The sequence below is a fragment of the Lethenteron reissneri genome, chromosome 58 (genome assembly GCF_015708825.2).
Source record: "Lethenteron reissneri isolate LAM-NWPU_2019-01 chromosome 58, ASM1570882v1, whole genome shotgun sequence".
In the NCBI taxonomy this organism is placed as follows: domain Eukaryota; kingdom Metazoa; phylum Chordata; class Hyperoartia; order Petromyzontiformes; family Petromyzontidae; genus Lethenteron; species Lethenteron reissneri.
Genome location: NC_083836.1, coordinates 8,361,739 through 8,379,802, shown reverse-complemented (window position 1 = coordinate 8,379,802; position 18,064 = coordinate 8,361,739). Strand labels below are relative to the sequence as shown.

The window sequence follows — 18,064 nt, the reverse complement described above, 5'->3', positions numbered from 1 at the left end:
AGCGTGTGGCCCTTGCTGCGCCCCTTTTACTCGGAATGACTCAAGACAACAGACGGCCCACGGGCACACGGAGAGAGCGAGGGGGAAGAGAGAGAGAGCGCCTTGTGTTGTACGCGAAACACCGCGCCGTGGAAGTCGCAACGCAGCCGAGTCGTCTCGTCGATCAAAACGAACCACGCGTCCCGTCCGTACAGGTACGGATTCTATTCGCCGTTACCACCACCATCATCACCATCATCATCATCTTCTTCTTCATCATCATCATCTATAGCGGGCATGAGCCCGCTATAGATGATGATGTAAATAGTATTTACTGCTGGATGACTGGAAGCCTTCCCCCGCATCGTCGCCATCACTGAAGCGGCCTTGCGATGCCCCAGTAGTTCTCGTTCACAGTGGCTAGGAGATGTTAACTACCTCGCCCGGTATACAGGAGGGCGTGGGTTCGATGCCGACTCTGACGCCTGCTGTATAGTTTGAGTTTTCGTGTCTCTCTCTCTCTCTCCGTGATCGCGTGGATTTTTCTCGGAGTCCTCCGGTATTTCCCTCCACATTTAAAACCAACAACAGTCGTTTCGAGTATTTGTCTGCTATACATTTGCACGTGATAAGCCACTTCGTTGAGCTATAATTTGTGATAACCAGGTTGCTTCTGAAAAAGAGCTCTATGGCTCAGTGTGCCTTACCTGGCAAAAAAAAAAATACTGTACATTGAAGACAATACAGACGAGATAGCAAAAACGAGACAGTCCCAAACATCCAATTGAGTCAGTTGCATTAAAAACGACAAAACATTGAATCGATCCCTGCATCACAAAATCGTGGGGCGCAATTGGAATCGCGTGCGTGGGAACGTAGCGGTAAGTCCCAGAATGCCGTGGTGTTAGTCACAGGTAAGTCCCAGAATGCCGTGGTGTTAGTCACAGGTAAGTCCCAGATGTGCCGCGGTGTTAGTCGCAGGTAAGTCCCAGATGTGCCGTGGTGTTAGTCACAGGTAAGTCCCAGATGTGCCGTGGTGTTAGTCGCAGGTAAGTCCCAGATGTGCCGTGGTGTTAGTCACAGGTAAGTCCCAGATGTGCCGTGGTGTTAGTCGCAGGTAAGTCCCAGATGTGCCGTGGTGTTAGTCACAAGTAAGTCCCAGATGTGCCGTGGTGTTAGTCGCAGGTAAGTCCCAGATGTGCCGTGGTGTTAGTCACAGGTAAGTCCCAGATGTGCCGTGGTGTTAGTCGCAGGTAAGTCCCAGATGTGCCGCGGTGTTAGTCGCAGGTAAGTCCCAGATGTGCCGTGGTGTTAGTCACAGGTAAGTCCCAGATGTGCCGTGGTGTTAGTCGCAGGTAAGTCCCAGATGTGCCGTGGTGTTAGTCACAAGTAAGTCCCAGATGTGCCGTGGTGTTAGTCGCAGGTAAGTCCCAGATGTGCCGTGGTGTTAGTCACAGGTAAGTCCCAGATGTGCCGCGGTGTTAGTCGCAGGTAAGTCCCAGATGTCGCGCACTGTCAGCTCGGACACGCGCGACAACGCATGGACGTTGCCTACCACACAAAATGAGTTCACGAATAATTAACTACAACGAATTACCATTTATTTATTTATTTAGCCAGGTGAGCCTTACCTGGCTCATCTGGCTGTTGCCCTTCCTGTTCGTGTGTGGTTCCTCGTCATATCGAGAGTGAGTCAACACTGAACGGCCACGTGATACAATGCGAAATAATTATTTATTGTTGTCATGAGTAGAATACAATGTTTGTTTTGACACCAAGTAAGGCCCACTGAGCTATATAGCTCTTCTTCAGAAGCGAACTGGCCACAAATGATAGCTCAAAGAAGTGGGTTATCATCGCGTGGATACTTACAGCAGCCAAATACACTAAACGCGTGATGTTGATTCAAAATGTGGAGAGAAAAATCGGAGGATCCGGAGAAAAATCCACGCGCCCACGGAGAGAGACACACCACAAATTCCAAGTATACAGCAGGCGTCAAGGTCAGGATCGAACCCAGGACCTTCTGCACATCAGGCGAAGTAGTTAACATTGGTGGTGCCACAGTGTATGTCAGGCGACCCCCCCCTCCCCCCGCGGCGCTGCTCTGCAAATGAACCTGAGAAGCGTAAGACAAAGGGAGATGCGTTTGCTTGTGTGTATGTGTGTGTATGTGTGTGTGTGTATGTGTGTGTATGTATATGTGTGTATGTGTGTATATGTGTGTGTATGTGTGTGTATGTGTATGTATGTGTGTATGTATGTATATGTGTGTGTATGTGTGTATATGTGTGTGTATGTGTGTATATGTGTGTGTATGTGTGTGTGGGGAGCGGTGGTGTAGCGGTTAACGTGCTGCGCTACGAACCTGGCGACCCGGGTTCGATTCCCGCTCACGGCCAACACCTAGTGACGATTATCTGAACCGGTCCTGGACCTCCCCTAGGTCGACTCAGCCTCAAATGAGTACCTGGTACGATGTGTAAACATCGCCACTGGGGAGACAAAGGCGGTCGGGCGTGGTGCTGGCCACCCACCCCCTCGTGTGCCATGCTGGCCTTCATAGGTGCTCGCTAACAGCACTTGCCCCTACAGTCTGTTCAGGCTATACAGGGGATCTTTGTCTTTGTGGGAAGCGGTAGTGCAGCGGTTAGCGCGCTGCGCTACGAACCCAGCGACCCGGGATCAATTCCCGCTCACGGTCAATACCAGTGACGATTATCTGAACCGGTCCCAGGACTCCCCTAGGTCGACTAAGCCTCAAATGAGTACCTGGTGCGGTGTGTAAATATCGCCACTGGGGAGACAAAGGCGGTCGGGAATGGTGCTGGCCATCCACCCCCTCGTGTACCGTTCCGGCCTTCATAGGTGCTCGCTAACAGCGCTTGCCCCTACAGTCTGTCAAGGCTATACGGGGGATCTTTGTGTGTATGTGTGTGTGGGCAGTTGTGGAGAGAGTGGAGAGTTCCCCATACCTGAGCAGTGTGCTCATGACCGGCTCCGGTTTAACAGCAGAGGTCTCACTCCGAATCAGTCGAGCGGCAATATATTTTCATCGGTTGCGTAACGCTGTGTGGAAGCTACCTGGTCTGTCGCTCCGCACAAAGCTTCAGGTCTTCTCGGCCACAGTCATTCCCTCCATTCTCTGTGCTTGCGAAACGTGGACCCCCCTAATGGAGCATTTTCGCTGGTTAGAAACATTTAGGCTGACCTGCCTACGATCCATCCTGGGTTTAACCAGGCTGGATTGTGTGAGGAGCTCACAAATCCTTGAAAGATCTGGGCAAAGTCCCATCGGTGAGCTCCTCCGGGAGGCAAGGCTGCGTTGGCTGGGTCATGTAGCCCGCATGCCCAGCCACCGCATGCCTAAACAGCTTTTGTTCGGTCGGATCGAGGGGGCTAAACGGGCGCGGCACGGGCTAGAGAAGAGATGGAGTAATGTGGTACAGGAGGACGTGGAGCTGAGTGGACTTTCCGATGACTGGTACCAGCGGTGTCAAGATCGGCCTCTGTGGAGGAGGCTCGTGAAGGACGCTACTGGACAGTTGGAGGCAGTCGCCCTCCAACAACAACGGAGGGCGGAGGAGCGACGCTCACAACAACGAGCGGAGCGCCGGGTGGATAAATCACAGCAAGTTGGCACAGTAGGGGGCACAGGTGGTGCATCAGCCAGTCATCTCGGTCATCTCGGTCAGTCGACCCGTGGCACCTGGGTCTGCCCCGTGACCTCCTGCCAGCGGGCGTTCGACACTTCACGTGGCCTCAAGGTGCACTTGGCTTGGCACAAGTGTTGTGGTGACGTCACCGCCACTTAATGGCGAATGGCGCTTGTTGTTGTTGTTGTGTGTGTGGAGCGGTGGCAACCCGAGTTCGATTCCTGCTCGCGACCAACACCAGTGACGATAATCTGAACCAGTTCTGAACCTACCATAGGTCGACTCAGCCTCAAACGAGTACTGGATCTGGTGTGATGTGTAAACATCGCCACTCGGGACGACGATGATTGATGATGATGATGATGAAACAAGTCACGGCGATTAATTTTGATCATACTTCACCACGCTGGTGAGCGCGGGGTTTGGTAAAGGCCGGGACCGTAGAAGTGTGGCCGTGAGTGCAGGACAACAAACGGATGTTGCCGCACTGCCCCATAATCCGCTGACAAGGTGGCGTGGGACGGTGACCTTCATCCAGCCGTGGATTGACTCATAACCGCACCGTACAATTACATGGAGCAAACAAGTCGTTAGGATGTGCAATGGTTATTTAAGCTGTCGTGAGCCTGTGGTGTTTACAGTGAGAGAGAGGCGGACTGCGTGCACCCGGAATTGAGTGACCGTTTTGGTTTTGACTCTGATTTGAATTGGCGGAAGGAACTCACCCATCACAAGTGAGAGGAAATACACTCGATAAATGATTTATGCAAACAATAGGATCGGTTCTCCCATGCGCCTTTGCGTTTGGTCCGCCAAACAACTCAAAGGGATTCAGGAACGTGGCCGAGTTATTTTTTTTTGGGACGGCAGCAGGGCAACGAGGGGCGCGGGCCTCATCTCATCCTCGGCGTCATCAAAACTCATTCCGAGACGCACGTCCGCCGAAGGAGACGGAACGATGCAATCGGCTCGTGCCCGGGTGTCACGTGCCAGTGCTGCGTCAAATCCCCAACGGCTCGTGGGGGCTTTAATCCGGCAGTGGATTGATCGTTGGCTGATGATTTTGATGATGACAATCATTGTGGGAGATGCGACAGAATGGTGGAGGGAGGCCTTCATCCAGCAGTGGAGTGATCATGGCTGATGCTAATGCTGCGATGTGCCTCGTGCAGTTAAATTCTGCTTGGCTCGGTCCACTCCATCCCGTGATACGTGTGAGGCGGTACCAGTGAGTTACGGGCGAGGCGTGGGTGCATTCCAGTACGCTCAGGGTGAGTGGGTGGCGGGGGGGGGGGTACTTGCCTTGGCTTTGGCTTTGTAACTCGGAGAGGGCCAAGTCTAAAGTGCAGAATTCGCTCAAGGCCAAAGTCAATGTCGCTTTTGTGATAACGTAATGAACCACAATGCCTTTCTGATCTCGTCAAGGAGCATAAACCATCACACGAACTCCGGTCATCCTCGCAGCAGCGGATTTTGGCTGCTGGTTATCGAACAAAGACGGTCAAAACATTGCACGCTTGCAGATGCGCTTCCGTGGCCATCTGGAACGCTCTTCCTTCCGATATTAGGAAGCCACTGGAGCGATGCACTTTAAGATCTAGATTGAACAACTTTCTTTAGAACTGCTTTTTTGGTGTTTAGCTTGTTGTCGTTCCCCCGCACCTCCGATTAGCACGGTTGGCAGTGTACGGTGCAAAAGAACTTCAACGTACTTACAAACCTTACCTCCCAAGTTGGTGTCTGCTCACGCACGCGTGTTTTTATAAATCGCACACGCTCCTCTGTCTCTCAAACGGAATGTCGAGCGTGCCTCGATCCGTGCCTCCTTGCGCACCTTGTAGTTTTTTATGCAAAATAATAATACTACTCGGTTTGACCCTGTGTGGCAATAAAACAGGAGGTGTCAAGGAATCGAGTCTGCATTAACCACATGGACTTGTGGTGAACAAGCTGTCTCTGGTGTAGGACAATCAGTTCCAAAGACAACGCATGCATTATATCAGAGCTTGTTTTGTTTGCATGTTCACCACAAGCAGGTGTGGTTAATGCACACTTGATTCCTCGCAAATGGTTTCTATTTGGTGTTTGAACATATTAACGCCTGTTTTATTACCAAAAAGGGTAACAAACCTATTCTTACTTCTCATACTTCTCTAGAGTGAAATGGGGACGTGACGTCAGGTGTGCCGTTCAGTACAATGACGTCACGTCTCCTAGAGTACTTAAGGGAGACCCCGTGACGAAAGCGGGGTCACTGTGGGAACGGGGAATGGTAGAAGGGTAGAGAGAGAACCAGGGGTAGAGGGATCAAGAGGTGAGTCTGAAGAGAAGCCGGTGGTAGCCGTAGAGGTGCTTCTCTCTCCGGTCGGTGGAGTTGGCAGAGTCCCCGATCCGACACGAGAGAGAGAGACCGGAGCTAGCCGGGCTGGGACCAAACAGAGCAGGGTCGTGTGGTGGGACTCAGTATAGGACCCCTAACCCCTGGGAAGTTGTATACCCTGGTGTGTGTTATTGTTATATCCTTGATAAACCTTTGGCAGAAGCGTCTCAACTTACCTGCGTCTCCGAGTGCGTCCGTGGGTACTCCTCAACACTTTGATACTGGCATAAAAGTCCCATAAACTTGTAGCTTTTGTTTGCGTTTGACCTCGTTTTACCTCGTCGGTCTCCACCACGATTCTGATGGTGACATCACGGCAGACAACTGCCTCGTGCACTTTGCTACGATGGTATGCGAGGGTTACGTCTCTTAATGGTAAATATCACGTCGCTCTATCCCGCTTACGTACAGTAGAACCCCTCTTAACGGCCACCAGTTAACGACGAAGCGCTTATCGACGGGCCTCCATAGAGCCCAGTGTGTAGTATATAGTTTAGTGTATAGTAGCGTATAGTTTAGTGTATAGTAGTTTATAGTAGCGTAGTGTATAGTAGTGTAGTGTATAGTAGTGTAGTGTATAGTAGTATAGTGTATAGTAGTGTAGTGTATAGTAGTGTAGTGTATAGTAGTGTATAGTAGTGTAGTGTATAGTGTAGTGCCGCCAGAAAGCCCAATGTGTTTGCTTACCGACCGTTCCCCTGTTAGACAGGCTGTTGTATGCACAGTGAATATTAATTAATGCATTGATTAACCATGTTTATTTTAATATTATGTGTTTATAATAGTATTAGTAAATTTATGTGTTGATATTCATCGTTGAAATATTAGAAAGTACGTTTTCTGCGTGAAAATGGTAACCTTCGATGCTATCGGAACGAATTTAGCCTTTAACGTGTATTTCCTGTACTCGCTTAACGACCTAATCACTGAACTCTAATCCACATGGCATTCCCTCTCTCTGTCTCTCAAGAGCATTTGCGTAATTCCTTGACTTTGACAATGAATAACTTCTCGCACCACACCATTGGACTGGTAAACCAGGTCACAGGTCTTCTTGCCTCCCCCACGCGGAGCATTTTCTGTGAGCTGGCATTGATTACCACGAGAAGGGTAGTCGGGGGCTCTATCTCTCGCTCGCTCTCTCGCTCTTAACACTGCAACGGGGAGGAAGTCGGCTTAGGACAATTGCACAACGCCGCCCGATGTTAACAGGATCGGGAAACGACCGTTCCCCGTCGCCGAGGGACTTCCGAATCCCTTCGGGTCAGAGTCGCGCACGCGCACACCTCGACACGCACGTGTCCGCAGACGCGAGCGTGCGCACATTTCGAATCGAAGCGTTCGGCAAGCGCGTTCTGGCCCCGCGTTTAGAAAGTACCGCAGCAACGTCTTCAATTGTGATTACACACACACGGTAGTAATATCCCCCACTGTGGCCACACGCCTGCTGTGTGCCACAACAAGGCGCCTGCCTTCGTGATCGCCTCGAGCTCTCGAGACGAGAGTGCCAACATCAAATGTACTAACTCGTTATCATCATCATCACCACCACGACCCACCACTACCCCCACAGTGGACGAGGCGCGAGGGGCCTAGGACGACCTGCGGCGGCGCAGGGAGCTCGAGCGTCCTCGCTCTGGGGTCATGACGGAAGGAGCGTGGAGCTTCGGGCCAGAGTGCTCCGGCACCGCCACGACAATCGTCAGCGACCTCGGCGATGGCCCCAACAACAACAGCAGCGGCGTCGGCGTCATTCTCGGCAACTGCTCGATGAGGCACGCGAACGTGTCGGCCGTGCTCTCGGGCGAGGAGTACAAGTACCCGCTGCTGCTCGCCATCTACTCGGCCACCTTCGCGCTGGGCTTCGTGGGCAACTCGGTGGCGCTGTGGGACTTCCTGTGGCACCGGCGCTACCGCTCGCCCAGCTGCGTGTGCCTCATCAACCTGGCGCTCGCCGACCTCCTCTTCGTGCTCTCGCTGCCCATCCGCCTGTTCTACTACTCGCGGGAGGCCGACGTGGAGCTGCCCGCCACCCTCTGCCGCGTCAGCCACTACGCCTTCTACGTAAACATGTACGGCAGCATCTACCTGCTCGCCTGCTACAGCGGCATGCGCTACCTGGCCGTGGCGCGCCCGATGCGCGCCAAGGAGCTGATCACGCTGAGGCGCGCCGTGCTCGCGTGCGCGGCCATCTGGATCTTCGTGCTCTCCTCGTGCGCTCCGCTGCTCGTCACACGCTCCTCCGAACAGGGCACCAAGTGCTTCGACCTGCAGAAGGGCTCCGTCTCCTTCCTCTACAAGATGAACGCCTTCGCCGCCGTGGTGGGGTGCGCGATGCCGTTCGCCGTCATCCTCCTCTGCTACGCGGGCATCTGGAGGTCGCTCGTGGGCGGCCCCGAGACGTCCGCCTCGCTGGTGTCGCCGTCTCTGCCGCCGATGCTCCGGCTGCGCGCCAACGGAGGAGTGCGCGCGGCCAGACGCAGGCGCGCGGCGCACCTCATGCTGGCCGTGGTGCTGGTCTTCGTCGTGTGCTTCATCCCCTACCACGCGCTGCGCACCGCCTACCTGCACCTGCGGCTCTGGCGCGGGGGAGACTGGGTGGGGGTGCACAAGTGCCTGCTGGCCGCCGCCACGCTCACGGCGCTCAACTGCGTGCTCGACCCGCTGCTCTACTACTTCTCGGGGGAGATTTTCCGCCGAAGGGCGCTGGCGATGTGGGACTCCGCCGTGAGGCTGCAGTCGACGAGGAGCGGCGGCGCGGCCGGGGGCACCGCCACCATCGTCCTGCCCAAAAACAACAACAGCAGCAACATCAACAGGGGTGCCGCGTCCCCTGGCCGCGCGCCGTCACGCGTGGAGAAAGTGGTGACTTTGGACTGCCCCGTCTAGAGCAGAGGGGGGCGCGGACACGCTTCGGAAATCGGGGGGAGGTGGGGGGTGTAGGTCAGTTCCATGCCCGGCTCTAGCTCCGCTGGAATAGCGGGGCCACGAGAGAGCTGCCGTGGCTCTGGGTCACCACTGATGAGAGTGAACGTGGGGTGGGCCCAAGGGACTTGTCGTTGGTGCATAGCCGAACCAGCAGCAGCACCGGCCGCTAGAGCCGGCCCAGCTACGGTTTGTTCGTCAGACTACAGGGTGGGATGGCATTCACAGAGTCCTCTGCCAGCCTTGTCACGGATCTCAGGGGTTCTATTTGTGCCACAGTTGTATTAAACCTTACGCAACCAGCCGACTACCGACTCAGTGCTGAGCGTACTGTCGACGCGCCGCTGTGTGTAGAGAAGTTCCATCATCAGGAATAATCGGCATGAATGTGACGTTACTGAAGGGGGGTAAGACAAGGGCATTCAAATGTATCACGTTTTCTGTGCAAAACGTTGTCGCTGCCGCTTCGAAATATCTAGAGACAAACTCGGGGCCCGGGAGACATTTTCAAGTTACATTTTTGTTTCTCCAAGTGAGAATGCAAGAAGCCACTAGAGTCTTAGTTGCAAGTGACCACGGGCATTGATCTGCCGGTGTACAGCGTAGTCCAGGTGAGTTGTGACCCCCCCATTTAATTATCTAAAACTCAATATATATTTTATTAAAGTAAGTTTAACTTTAATCAGAAATGAATATGCAAAGGGAATGTTTTTTATAGGGCTCAATTACTGGACATCTATGAAAAAGCTTTATAGCTCATCGGATTTCTCCAGTATAAAAACATTCTGATAATTGTGAGTCTCAAGGCATGTGGACCACCCTGTATAACACACATCGAGCCACGTACCTGGTAATGAATGTTGCAAATTCTGGACCCAGGCCATCCACAGTGGCTGTGCTCCTGGTCTAAGAGCCTTGGGGCACTTGCTGCGCTTGCCAACGTCTTGGAATTCACACAACTGCGATGCTCACAAACCGACCGCGGCTCGCACCACCTCCCTCCGTGCAGACGCCGAGAATTGGGCCATTGCGCGCCGCACGATTGCCAAACACCCAGCCACGTGGGCCACGTGACGTAGAAGCATCGGTAAACATGCAAAGTCGGCAAAGGGCGTGGGGTTGCGAGAACTGCGGTTCATGAAGAAGACCCGTTGGTATGGTGACAACGCAGTTTGCCGCGAAATCGGGATCCGCAAGGGACGCTGTGGTTAAAAAAAAAAGAACTATCTGTGTAAGAGGACTGCACGACCTCTGAGTTCCCGTAAAGTATTTCATGTGGTTTTACTCACTGGGTTACCCGCACATCACTTGCAATTCGCAAATTTAGCTGTCGCCTGATGAAGCTAGTTGTAATTACTGGCGAAACGTCGTACTCAGATTGAAAATGTTGTGGATTTGCTCTCCAACACACCGGTGTGCTGTACTAGTAACGAATTGGCATGTTCTGTTTACGTGACAAATCTTACTAATTGGCTGTGTCGGGTGGTAGGCGGGTTTAACGACACATATATTTACACGATCTAACCCAAAATAACCTGTATTATGAATGCGCCCTATTGTTTTGCCAGATTTCGGAAGCTAATCTTGGGGTTGAGCCTGGGCATTGCTTGGAGCATAAACCATCATGCGAACTCCGGTCATCCTCGCAGTAGCAGCGGATTTTGGCTGGCCATCGAACAAAGACGGTCAATGCATCGCGCGCTTTAAGATGCGCTTCTGCGGCTGTCTGGAACGCTCTTCTGACATTAGGAAGCCACTGGAGCTATGCACTTTTAAATCTAGATTGAAAACTAATTTCTTTAGAGCTCATTGTTGTGTTTAGTTTGTTGTCCTTCTCCCGCACCTCCTATTAGAACGGTTGGCTACGTACGGTGCAAAAGAAGTTCAACACACACACATACATACCACAAGTGGTTTATAGCCTGTGGGATTACAAGGTGGACAGCAGAGGACAATGGAGCAAAGTCTATCGTTGTACTGTATTTATATGTTCCCATGGTCTATGCTCCCTGCCATCACCAATCGGCACTATCGTGGTGAAGTATGAGTAAAAATAAAAATCCACAGGACACGCACGGTATGGGGGACGCCATCATCCAGCAGTGGATCGACACATGGGCTGTTACATCTACATGTGCATTAGTCACTGGTTATGTTATAAATGTATCATAATGAGCAAGATTTATATTTATAGCAGAGATAATATTGGCTATGTAGCAATAGATAAATAATTAAGCAACGGATTAACACTTGGTAAACGATGCATTGGCAAAGCATCCCAACGCAACACCCTTCTGACGGAATGTTTTCAAACTCAGCGAGGCTTTCCTGGAAACATTCAACATAGCTGCGATTATTGTAAATCGCAACACCCACTTGTCAGTGAGACTATTTACCCACCGCGTGTCTTTTGGGAGGTCACAAAGCACGACTCCCGCAGCCCACGCGACCTTTCATTGCATCGAGCAAATAAACCCCGGCCGGTGCAGCGTAAAAGAGAAACTCAATCAGAATGTAAACTTTATAGTGGCCGAACGGGAACATGAAAGCGCGTTGTGAACCTTGTGCTGCTCTGGTGATCTTTACTCCCCCAAATTCCAAGATTCGTAATCACTTGAACCGTTGGGGTTTGTCTTAACCAACACATTATATAAGATAAGATGGAAACAGCAGGAGGAGGATTTTTCCACAACTGTTGGTTGTAATTGCTGCCGAAACGTCATGATACTCGAATTGTAAACGTTGTGGGTTTACTCTCCAACACACCGGTGTGCTGTATGAGTAACAAATTGGCATGTTTTCTTTACGTGGCAAACCTTACTGATTCCCTGTGTCTGGTGGTGGCGGGTTTAACGACACATTTACACTTACGCGCTCTAACCCAAAAACCTCTATTGTGGACAATATTGTTGTCAGTATTGTCATTCATGCTTTGGAGTTAATACCGCCTCTTTATGCATTGACGTAGGGTTGTTTACATGTTGATGGTGCAACGGTTCAACTTTGTAATGTCTTGTTCACGCTCCCTCTAGTGGTAATTGTTTGGCCTTCTCTTCCACGCTGGCCAAACGTCTCGGAAGTGGCTCGGGAGCATACACATTTTAATCCATTTATGATGCCGATGCGTGTGGAGTAACCATAGCTTAATTTCAAGCCCGGTGTGTGCACGGTTAGCGACCCGGAACACCACATCCAAAGTACCTCTCGCTCCACCAGCCCTTGGGGAGTGTACTCATTTCAAAACATTCAAAGTGGGACGGTGCATTCTGCTGTGTGGGTTTGCGTGGTCCTGCTGTTAGCTCTCTCAGATGTTTGTGGGGCGTAACCACGCATTGTCCGTCTATTTGTACGTAAGTTGAGCTTATTTTGCACCGTACGTAGCAAACCGTGCAAATCGGAAGTGCAGGGTGAAGGACAACAAACTGAATGCAAAAAAACATTTCTAAAGAAATTAGTTTTCAATCGAGATGATTTAAAAGTGCATAGCTCCAGTGGCTTCCTAATATCGGACGGAAGAGCGTTCCAGGTGGCCACAGAAGCACATCTGAAAGCGCGATGCAGTGACCATCTTTGTTCGATGGTCAGCCAAAAGCCGCTGCTGCGAGGGTGATCGGAGTTCGTGTGATGGTTTATGCTTTTTGACGAGATCATCAAGGTATTGTGGTTAATTTGTGACAAGCACCTTGTGTGTAATGAGTGAAAACTAATGGCCGACATTTCTCTGCACCCGCTGGAAGCTTCTTTAGATAATCAATTATCTATGTTCACCATCATCAGCCAATATCTATACACTGCTGGATGAAGGCCACCCGAAGCCGTTGTGGTCTTGGCGATGCAACAATTCAGAGTTCCTTGCACCTGACGTTCTGTTGAGCATGAGCTCTCATCTGTTGACAATGTTTGTCAGAATCATTTTTGTTCCCGCAATTTACACGACTACGCAAATAGTGTATAATGCAAGGCGTATAATTTGCACGGCATTGGATGGAACGTGCATATTTCTCGTACATAACTGTATTCACTGCATTGCAGTACTGTCATGCAATGTGTTGCAATAACCGGAGACAGAAGCAGGAAACCACAACCATATTCCTCACCACTCAGTTGACTGTATCAGTTGCGATAGCTTTGTATTGTCCCAAGCAAGGCTGGATTATGGACCTGGGCCAGTGCCCCGGGGCCTCGGACTGCCAGGGGGCCTCCAAGCCACAGGCCGCTCACGATGCATGGCCCAAGACTTCCGAAGGAAGTTGAACGCCAGGGCCCTCAGTACGCACAGCGCAAGCTGACCACTCAGCCCCCATGGTGTTTATAGCGTGAGCTAATCACTAGGGCCCCCTAGCACTTACAATGTGAGGGCCCCCAGACCCCTTGGTGTTTAAAACGTGAGCTGACCACTACTGCCCCCCAGACCGCTCTGCGCTTACAATGTGAGGGCCCCCAAACCCCTTGGTATTTAAAACGTAAGCTGACCATTAGGTTCCCTGGGCCCCTCAGCGCTTACAGTGTTAGGGCCCTCAGGCCCCTCGGTGCTTAAAGCCTGAGCTGACCACTATGGCCCCCAGGCCCCGCAGTGCTTACAATGTGAGGCTCCTCGGTGCTTAAAGCATGAGCTGACCACTAGAGCCCCTGGGTGTTTACAGTGTGAGTTGACCACTAGAGCCTCCAGGCCCCTCGGTGCCTACGTCGAGCGTAACGCCTGGGCCCCTTGGTACATACAGTGCATGTGTAGTGGGTTGAATAACTAGAAGAAGGCTTCTCTTGAGGCAACACAGATTTTATTTGACAATTAGCACTTAACACAGAGAGGTAACGGCCCCTCACACCCGGTACACTATGGAGGTTACTCTCCAGACTGCTACGCCTCTCACTGGCTAATCTAAAAGTCCTCCGTGAGTGAAGCTTGAGTCTTCACTGGTATATAAGCTGGAGCCGACCCTTGCCAGGGGTACGGCTCTGCCCTCTGGCTCTTCAGTCTTTAGGCTTCTTGTCTTCAGCTGGACGACGACTGCCAGGATCGTCCAGAGGTCCTGCTTTTATACAGAGCCGTGGCTCGCTCCTCCCTGGCCATGCCTTCCTTCTCGAACCTTCGAGAAGCATCTGGAGATGATGTCATCCCCCAGCACCTCTCCTGGGGTCAGGGGTCTGCCCCTTTTACATACTGTTCCATAGGATAACCGTTGGACCCTATGGCGCAGGGACTCTCAGCACTGGGCTCAGCCCATCTGTTGCCCCCTATTGGCATGAAGGCCGGTATTGCCGGCAACCGCATGGGAACGGCGCATATTGGCCCAATAACACCATTACATCACCCCCCCCCCCCCTATTCGTAGCACTCAGCCGTCCTGGCGGCCATCAATTACCTTAATAAAGTGTTATAACAACACAAATCGAACCGTGTGTGCCTCGTTAATAACAGCGAACAAAAACACAACAACAGCAACCCCTAAATAAATACCCCAGCCCACCTGTACAAATACACACTATGTACACAAATATACAATCGCGAACGGCTATACCCCCCATCCCTGCCACAACACACCAATCATGGCGAAACGACGTGCGCGACCCACAGTAAATAACAGGCGACATTCCACCAACCGCGGCGATCTGGCGGGAGTTAAGGTAAGTGGTCGGCGCAGTGCGCGTGTAGGTCCGTTGGGCATTAAAAGTCATGAAAAGTGCTCTTTTTTTGGCGCGCGTCCGTGTCGCTGGTCCGTCGTAAGGAACGGGGTGGATCGGCTTGGGGGTGGACGCGACCGGCTCCTGCGCAGGTACAGTAGGCAGTCCGGTTGCGTGGTCGCCGGCAGGGGTGGGTCAGCGTGTACGGGACCGGAGCCTTAAGGACCTTCATGATAGTGAGCGGCCCTGCATCAAACTACGTGGCCGTGAGTCAGAGCCATTACCTCTACACTTTGGGGTGCAACAGGGATGTCCTCTGGTTCCCACATTATTTAAGACATATTTGGACCACATCGTTCGTGAAGCCTTCAATGGCTGTACCGGAAGAATTCCCATCTGCTACAGATACAATGGAAGGCTGATCGATGCCTGGGTGCGGTCGAGGGATGGCTCCCTATTGCTCAACCACGTTATGTATGCCGATGATCTGGTAATTGCTGCTCACTCAGAGTAGAAGTAGGAGGTGCTGCTGCTCAACCTGGAGCTTGCCACCAAGAGGTGGGGCCTTACAATCAGCCCCACCAAAACTAAGCACCTGCCTGGGTATTTTTTACCATCGGGCACTCCACCCCCACAACTCCCAATCGGTGATAGGGCAGTTGTGGAGAGAGTGGAGTATTTCCCATACCTTGGCAGTGTGCTCATGAACGGCTCCGGTTTAACATGAGAGGTCTCACTCCCAATCAGTCGAGCGGCATTATCTTTTCCTGGTCTATCACTCTGCACGAAGTTTCAGGTCTTCTCGGCCACGGTCATTTCCTCCCTTCTCTACGCTTGCGAAACGTGGACCCCCCTAATGGAACATCTTCGCCGGTTAGAAACATTTAGGCTGGCCTGCCTACGATCCATCCTGGGTTTAAACCACGCAGGATTGTGTGTGGAGCTCACAAATCCTCGAAATATGTGGACAAAGTCTCATCGGTGACCTCCTCCGGCAGCCAAGGCTGCGCTGGCTGGGTCATGTAGCCCGCATGCCCAGTCACCGCATGCCCAAACAGCTTTTGTTCAGCCAGATCGAGGGGGTTAAACGGGCGCGGCACGGGCTGGAGAATAGATGTAGTGACGTGGTACAGGAGGACGTGGAGCTGAGTGGACTTGCCGATGACTGGTTCCAGCGGTGTCAAGATCGGCCTCTGTGGAGGAGGCTCGTGAAAGACACTACTGGGCAGTTGGAGGCAGTCGCCCTCCAACAGCAACAGAGGGCGGTGAAGCGACGCTCACAGCAACGAGTGGAGCGCCGGGTGGCTAAAGCACAGCAAATAGGGGGCACAGGTGGTGCATCAGCCAGTCGTCTCAGTCAGTCGAACTGTGGCACCTGGGCCTGCCCCGTGACCTCCTGCCAGCGGGTGTTCAACACTTCACATGGCCTCAAGGTGCACATAGCCTGGCACAAGCGTTGTGGTGATGTCACCACCACTGAGTAGCGAATGGCGGTTGTTGTTGTTCAGTCTATGTATGTATGTGTGAGTCGATATGTGTGTGTAAGTCTATGTGTGTTTGTGACTGGATTTGTGTAACTACATGTGTGTCTAAAGTTGATATCTGTGTGTGTGAGTCCATATGTGTGTGTGCGTGTAAGTCCATGTGTTTCTATGTGTGTGGGTCGATGTCTGTGTGTAAGACCATGTGTGTGTCTGCCTTTTTCGCCCGGGCAACGCCGGGTACTTACCGCTAGTCTAACCTATAAAAGTAATACAGGTAGGAACAATGTTCCACACTGCCCACCAGGGATTTTTTGTCTGTCTGTCTGTCGTGCATAAATAAATATATAATACAAACAGCTCTATGATTGGTGGAGACTAACTGCTGGGTACGGAGAGGGGAGGGGCCTAAGGGAAGGGGGATCAGGGGAGGGGCCTAAGGATATGGGGAAGGGGGGTGGTCAGGGGAGGGGACTAAGGGAGGGGGGTCAGCGGAGGGGCCTGAGGGAGGGGGGTAAGGGGAGGTGCCTAAGCAAGAGGGAGGGGCCGATAGTTAAGGGGGTTGAGGATGTCGGGGAGGGTGGGGGAAAGGTAAACATGCCCACTCATCCAAGTGCCCCCCCCCCCTGAACGCCGCACTGAGTGTGTGTGAGAGTATGTGTGTGTGAGTCTGAGTGTGTGTGTGTGTGAGTCTGAAAGTGTGAGAGTGAGTGTATGTGTGTGTGAGTCTGAGAGTGTGAGAGTGAGTGTGTGTGTGAGTCTGTGAGATTGAGTGTATGTGTGTGTGAGAGTGAGTGTGTGTGAGTCTGAGAGTGAGTGTATGTGGGTCTGAGAGTGTGAGAGTGAGTGTGTGTGTGTGTGTCTGAGAGTGTGAGAGTGAGTGTCTGAGAGTGAGGGTGAGTGTGTGTGTGTGTGAGTCTGAGAGTGTGTGTGTGTGAGTCTGAAAGTGTGAGCATGTCTGTGTGTGAGTCTGAGAGTGTGAGGGTGAGTGTGTGTGTGTGTGAGTCTGAGAGTGTGTGTGTGTGTGAGTCTGAAAGTGTGTGTGTGTAAGTGTGTGTGTGTGCGAGGGGGGTAAGGGGAGGTGCCTAAGCAAGGGGGAGGGGCCGATAGTTAAGGGGGTTGAGGATGTCGGGGAGGGTGGGTGGAAGGTAAACACGCCCACTCATCCAACTGCCCCCCCCCCCTGAACGCCGCACTGAGTGTGTGTGAGGTTATGTGTGTGTGAGTCTGAGAGTGTGTGTGAGTCTGAAAGTGTGAGAGTGAGTGTGTGAGTGTATGTGTGTGTGAGTCTGAGAGTGTGAGAGTGAGTGTGTGTGTGAGTCTGTGAGATTGAGTGTATGTGTGTGTGAGAGTGTGTGTGAGTCTGAGAGTGAGTGTATGTGTATGTGGATCTGAGAGTGTGAGAGTGAGTGTATGTGTGTATGAGTCTGAGAGTGTGTGTGTGAGTCTGAAAGTGTGTGTGTGAGTGTGTGTGTGTGCGAGTCTGAGAGTGTGAGAGTGAGTGTGTGTGTGAGCTTGAGAGTGAGTGTGTGTGTGAGAGTGAGTGTGTGTGTGTGAGATGTGAGTATGTTTGTGAGTCTGAGAGTGAGTGTGTGTGTGAGTCTGAGAGTGTGAGCGTGAGTGTGTGTGTGTCTGAGTGTAAGAGGGTGTTTGTGTGAGTCTCAGAGTGTGAGCGTGAGTGTGTGTGTGTGAGTCTGAGAGTGTGAGAGTGTGTGTGTGTGAGTCTGAGAGTGTGAGGGGGAGTGTATGTGTGTGTGAGTCTGAGAGTGCGAGAGTGTGAGGGTGTGTGTGCGTGAGTCTGAGAGTGAGTGCATGTGTGTGTGAGTCTGAGAGTGTGAGAGTGAGTGTGTGTGAGTCTGAGAGTGTGAGAGGGAATGCATGTGTGAGTCTGAGAGTGTGACATTGAGTGTATGTGTGTGAGTCTGAGAGTGTGATAGTCAGTGTGTGTGTGAGTCTGAGAGTGTGTGTGAGTCTGAGAGTGAGTGTATGTGTGAGTCTGAGAGTGAGTGTGTGTGTGACTC

General features: G+C 52.1%; 1 protein-coding gene across 1 annotated transcript; it reads left to right on the top strand.

Moving 5' to 3' along the window:
* Positions 1–14,284, top strand: LOC133357614 (cysteinyl leukotriene receptor 2-like). Its single transcript, XM_061575646.1, has 2 exons — positions 1–194; positions 7,589–14,284. The coding sequence occupies exon 2, from the start codon at positions 7,660–7,662 to the stop codon at positions 8,902–8,904; it is 1,245 nt and encodes a 414-aa protein (XP_061431630.1). The 5' UTR covers positions 1–194; positions 7,589–7,659; the 3' UTR covers positions 8,905–14,284.
* The last annotated feature ends 3,780 nt before the right edge of the window (positions 14,285–18,064 follow it).

Excerpts from the sequence above, each read along its gene's own strand:
- LOC133357614 (XM_061575646.1), top strand. The coding sequence starts at position 7,660 with ATGACGGAAGGAGCGTGGAGCTTCGGGCCAGAGTGCTCCGGCACCGCC.